General features: G+C 47.4%; 1 protein-coding gene across 2 annotated transcripts in view; it reads left to right on the forward strand.

The window, feature by feature from the left end:
• Nucleotides 1–3,497, forward strand: part of LOC125686409 (ras GTPase-activating protein 1-like) — a 259,593-nt gene extending 256,096 nt beyond the window's left edge. The window contains exon 23 of one of the 2 annotated variants that reach the window (XM_048930352.1): nt 3,258–3,497. In XM_048930352.1, coding sequence (XP_048786309.1) covers nt 3,258–3,383 — 126 coding nt within the window. In that variant the 3' untranslated portion in view covers nt 3,384–3,497. The remainder of the gene's footprint in view (nt 1–3,257) is intronic. The other variant, XM_048930354.1, reaches the window with a different exon arrangement.
• The last annotated feature ends 2,503 nt before the right edge of the window (nt 3,498–6,000 follow it).

Below are 6,000 nucleotides of genomic sequence, written 5' to 3' on the forward strand. Positions count from 1 at the left end.
AGGGAAATGGGGAAGGGGAGGGCGGACACTATTATGAATTAGGGTAATGGGGAAGGGAAGGAGGGAGATAGAAAAGATAGGAAAGAAGAGGCAAGGAATCTTTATAGGCAGCAAGAGGGACATAGTCACCACCATGGATCCAGCGAGGTTCGTAGTTCAGTCTTTGATCTTCAATAGCGGTGGGTCGTCAGGCAGAGTTGTCCTGTTGACAACGACGACGGTGAGAAGGACGAGGAGAGACGACCATGGTGATGATGGCCCCTTTTCAATGGTTTCAAAGTGGTGAAGTCAGCTATCTTTGGAGTGACAGCTCAAATCCAAAGTGGTCGAGTCAGCTCTCCTTTGAGTGGCAGCTTCTGGCTCTGGGGCCTCAGCAGGAAACTCCTTTGTTCTTATCTTCCTGGCCTTGCCAGCAGATAAGAGGGAGCAGGGAGACGCCAACTTGTATCTTGCCTTCGCAGGATACAATGGCATTGTCCCTCAGTCTTCCATAGCAAACAGGAGTTATTTGGTAACAGGCTAGATCTTCTGCCAGTAAACAATCCTGAGCACTATCTTCCGAAGGCAAACAGTTCCAAAGATGTAAAATTGTCCACACAGCGATGTTGATTGCCACACAACATGCATCACTTGCCTCCTCAACAAAATACCTAAGGAAGCAAACTTTGAGCCAAAAAAACAAAGAAGGATTCTCACAGCATTCAGCAGCGGTATCATGTTTCTCCGTCGCGGAGAATAGTGGACTGCAGCCGGCTGTTTTACTCCGAGTTGTCATCTATTCTCCGCACATCGGAAAGGAGCGGGTTTGACTTCCCCTGCGTGCATATATGCGAAATGCACTACGCCTGGCTATGAATGTAGTGTCCATGCCTTTAATTTGAGTGACCATTCATTGTAGTGTGGTTCTTCGTGGCTCCACGTCTGCATTCTGTGACAAAATGAGTGGAAGGCAAAAGGCTCTCTAAACAGGCAACTGGAAATTCCAGGAGGGACAGATATGGTGCTCTCAAGGTGAACATTGGAAAAAGGTGAGAGCAATACTTTCTGTCCTGCGGCAAAAGAACCCCCCGTCGCAGAAAACTTATGCGTCTGTATTTGGACGTTCTCGGCATTGGAATGGCATGACTTCGCTCTTACGCGACGAAAGCCGCATTCACGGTGAACCACTCCGGAGCGTTTGCAGTTGCTGCCCGAGAAATCATGCTTCTCCCGTAATGCCTCTTCACATTCAGCAGCGGACTCGTGTTTCTCGGTCGCCGAGAATAATGTACTGCAGCCGGCTGTTTTACTCCGAGTTGTCGGCCGTATATTTGGGGAGAAATATATTTGGGAAAGTTTTTATAGAAAACTGATGTTTCTGGGGGAAAATATCATGTTTTTGGATTGAAAATTGGAATTTCTGGGAGGAAATGTCATCTACTTAGGAGAAAACTACAATTTATGGGAGAAAATGTCATATTTCTTGTAGAAAATGTCATGTTTTTGCAAAGAGAACTGGCATTCCTTGGAAAAAAATGTCATATTTTTGGATAGAAAACTGATGTTTCTGGGGGAAAATATCACGGATTTGGAATGAAAATTGGTATTTCTGGGAGGAAATGTCATCTGCTTAGGACAAAACTGCAATTTCTGGGGGAAAATATCATATTTCTTGCAGAAAAGATCGTATTTCTGTAGAGAAAACAGGTGTTCTTGTGTGAAAATTATGTATTTTGGGAGAGAGAACTGCAATTTCTTGCAATAAATGCCGTATTTTTTGTAGAAAACTGCTGTTTCTGGCAGAAAGTGTGAAATTTTTGGTGAGAAAACTGCTATTTCTGGGAGACGCTGTCGTATTTCCGAGAGAAAGCTGGTATTTCCGGCAGAAAATGTCATTTTTTTTGAGAGAGAAATCTGGTATTTCTGGGCGAAAATGTCCTATTTTGGGACAGAATACTTGAATTTCGGCGAGGAAACGTCATATTCTTGGGGAGAAAATGGGCCTAACTGTTTGAAACAGTTGTATACTTTCGGGAGAAATCTGGCATTTCTGGGAGGTGATGTCCCATTCTTAAGGAGAAAACGTCATATTCTTGAGGAGAAAACTGTTGTTCCTGGGAAAATATGTCATATTTTTTAATAGAAAACTGATATTTCTGGGGGAATATATCATCTATTTGGGTAGAAAATTGGTATTTCTGGGAGGAAATGTCATCTACTTCGGAGAAAACTGCAATTTCTGGGAGAAAATGTCATATTTCTTGTAGAAAATGTCATGTTTTTGCAAAGAAAACTGGCATTCCTGGGAAAAAAATGTCATATTTTTGGATAGGAAAGGGATGTTTCTGTGGGAAATTATCACGTATTTGGATTGAAAATTGGTATTTCTGGGAGGAAATGTCATCTACTTAGGACAAAGCTGCAATTTCTGGGGGAAAATATATTTCCTGCAGAAAAGATCGTATTTCTGTGGAGAAAACAGGTGTTCTGGTGTGAAAATTTTGTTTTTTGGGGGATAGAGCTGCAATTTCTTGCAATACATGTAGTTTTGTAGAAAACTGCTATTTCTGGCGGTAAGCTGTGAGAATCCTTCTTTGTTTTTTTGGCTCAAAGCTTGCTTCCTGAGTTATTTTGTTGAGGAGGCAAGTGATGCATGTTGTGTGGCAATCAACATCACTGTGTGGACAATTTTACATCTTTGAAGCTCTTTGCCTTCGGAAGATAGTGCTCAGGACTGTTTACTGGCAGAAGATCTAGCCTATGACCAAATAACTCCTGTTTGCTATGGAAGGCTGGGGGATGATACCATTGTATCCTGCGAAGGCAAGATACAAGTTGGTGCCTCCCTGCTCCCTCTTATCTGCTGGCAAGGCCAGAAAGATAAGAACAAAGGAATTTCCTGCTGAGGTTCTGAGGAAGACTGTTAAGCAAAACAGACCTGGCTGGCCTGAAAGGGTCAAACAGGGAACACGCGGCCCCTCCTGAAAGGGAAGGACTGCCACGTGAAACATGCGGCCCCTCCTGAAAGGGAAGGACTGCCATGTGAAACTAGCAAGCATAAGCTACAGCTTCTTCGTTCCGTGACCAAGAGCAGAACATGTTCTGTGGAGAGAACGCCTTTTGATCAGTGTACTGATCATAATACAAAGAGCTAATTAAGTAATGATGTATTGCTGTCAGCCACATGAATGTTATCTGATTTAAGTATTGTATACTCCTGTAGCTAAAAGATATAAAAACCCTGTAACAACAATAAACTTTGCTTCTTGCGCCACCAGAGCCTAAGCCCATCTGTCCCAGGCGTCTTGAGCTGGTCTCCGTCATTTGGTGCCGAAACCCGGGAATCTCGGACTCCATATGACAAAGCCGTCGCTTCCTCCCACGAGCCGCGGTTGGTAAGTTGAAATAGGGAGGTAAGGACTAGGGAATTGGACAGATTGTTAAATAAAATGGGACAAGCTGCAAGTACAGAACGAGGCATTTTTTCTGCAATGCTGAAATCATAGAATCATAGAATCATAGAATCACTAAGGTTGGAAAAGACCTAAAAGATCACCCAGTCCAACCGTTCACCTATTCCCAATAGTTCCTACTAAACCATGTCCCTCAACACAACATCCAGTCTTTCCTTGAACACCCCCAGGGTCGGTGACTCCACCACCTCCCTGGGCAGTCCATTCCAGTGCCTGACCACCCTTTCTGAACAGTAATACTTCCTGATGTCCAGCCTGAATCTCCCCTGCCGTAGCTTGAAACCATTCCCCCTGGTCCTATCACTAATGACACGAGAGAAGAGGCCGACCCCCAGCTCACTACAACCTCCTTTCAGGAAGTTATAGAGAGCAATAAGGTCTCCCCTGAGCCTCCTCTTCTCCAGGCTGAACACTCCCAGCTCCTTCAGCCTCTCCTCATATGGCCTGTGTTCCAGACCCCTCACCAGCTTTGTTGCCCTCCTTTGAACACGTTCCAGGGCCTCAATATCTTTCTTGCAGTGAGGGGCCCAAAACTGGACACAGTACTCAAGGTGCGGCCTGACGAGTGCTGAATATAGGGGAACAATCACCTCTCTGCTCCTGCTTGCAACACTGTTTCTGATGCAAGCCAGGATGCCATTGGCCTTCTTGGCCACCTGGGCACACTGTCGGCTCATGTTCAGCCGAGCATCAATCAATACCCCCAGGTCCATTTCCTCTACGCAGTCCTCCAGCCACACCGCCCCAAGCCTGTAGTGTCGCCTGGGGTTGTTGTAGCCAAAGTGCAGGACCCGGCATTTGGCCTTGTTGAAACTCATCCCATTGGCTCCAGCCCAGCTCTCCAGCCTGTCCGGATCCCTCTGTAGGGCCTCGCTACACCCAGGCAGATCCACACTTCCAGCCAATTTGGTGTCATCTGCGAATTTACTGAGGGTGCACTCGATGCCCTCATCGAGGTCATCAATAAAGATATTGAAGAGGACAGGCCCCAGCACCGACCCCTGCGGAACACCACTCACGACTGGTCGCCAGCTGGATTTGACTCCATTCACCACCACTCTCTGTGCCCGGCCCTCCAGCCAGCTCCTTACCCAGCCAAGAGTGTACCCATCCAAGCCTCGGGCTGCCAGCTTCTGCAGGAGAATGCTGTGGGAGACAGTGTCAAAGGCTTTGCTGAAGTCTAGGTAGACCACATCAACAGCCTTTCCTTCATCCACCAGATGGGTCACTAGATCATAGAAGGAGATCAGGTTGGTCAAACAGGACCTGCCCTTCACGAACCCATGCTGGCTAGGCCTGATCCCCCGGTCACCCTGCACATGCCGCATGATCTCCCTCAAGACGATCTGCTCCATAACCTTCCCTGGCACCGAGGTCAGGCTGACAGGCCTGTAGTTCCCCGGTATAAGAGACTATACTGTTAACTTCTGTGTCTCAAAGCTTGCTGGGGACACAGATGGACTTGTTCAAGTCCCGAGCAAGGATTGTGAAATCCTTTGTTTGAAGGACGCAGATGAACAAGTTCAGGCAAGTCCTGGGCAAAGGTTGTGAGATCCTTTGTCTGGGGGAACGCTGATGGACAAAGCCAGGGGCAATGAGAGCGAGATGAACTGCAGCTGAATAGCTGTGAAGTGCTCCTTTGTGTGGGCTTATCTCCGGATGATGGCCATCTCAGGAGGTACTCAATGACTCTTGCTCGAGGCCCATCCTTGTCAGGTAGGCAGGAGAACAAGGAGGATTAAAGAGGAACTGAAAACCATGAGGATAGGTTTTCTGACAACAGATTCCTCATGACGAACGCAGGATTTCTGACAACAGATTCCTCATGAAGAACGGGAGGGTTTTCTGACAAGAGATCCCTCATGAAGAAGAACAGAGAGGAAGTCCGGAAGATAGAGGGATTCCTGAAGATTGAGGTGATTCCTGCATACTGTCGAATTCTCCTGAACCTGCTGCCTGACCGCTGTTGCTGCTTCAAGAATTGGCTCCTCGACTTCCTCGTCTACCTGCCTGCTGCCCAAGGCCAGTCACGCTGCTGCTCCCCGTCTTCTGCTGCGTTCTGCCCGGGACCTTCAAACACCGTGCAACGGGACCGCTGCTGGATCCTGCTGGTGACTCTCCCCGCTTTACGCAACTCCTGCTTCTTTTCCATCTTTTCTATCGCCCTCCTTCCCTTCCCCGTCTCCCTGATTAGGTCTTAGTAATAAACTGGATGCAACAACATATGAACCGTTGTTTCTTAATCTCACACCGGGTATACAGATATTAAAGAACCTCACCTCCCTCCTATAAATTGGAGCGAGACACCCGGATCCTCCTTACGACCTTTCTTATAAATGGGTGTCACGTTGGCAAGCCTCCAGTCTTCTGGGACCTCACCAGTCAACAAGGAGCGCTGACAGATGATGGAAAGCGGCTCGGCTATCACCTCCGCCAGTTCCCTCAGCACTCTCGGGTGGATCTCATCTGGCCCCATCGACTTGTGACAGTCCAGCTGGAGCAGTAGGTCTCTGACTGTTTCTTTCAGAATCACAGGGGGGTTAGTGTG

The sequence above is a fragment of the Lagopus muta genome, chromosome W (genome assembly GCF_023343835.1).
Source record: "Lagopus muta isolate bLagMut1 chromosome W, bLagMut1 primary, whole genome shotgun sequence".
Taxonomy (NCBI): Eukaryota; Metazoa; Chordata; class Aves; order Galliformes; family Phasianidae; genus Lagopus; species Lagopus muta.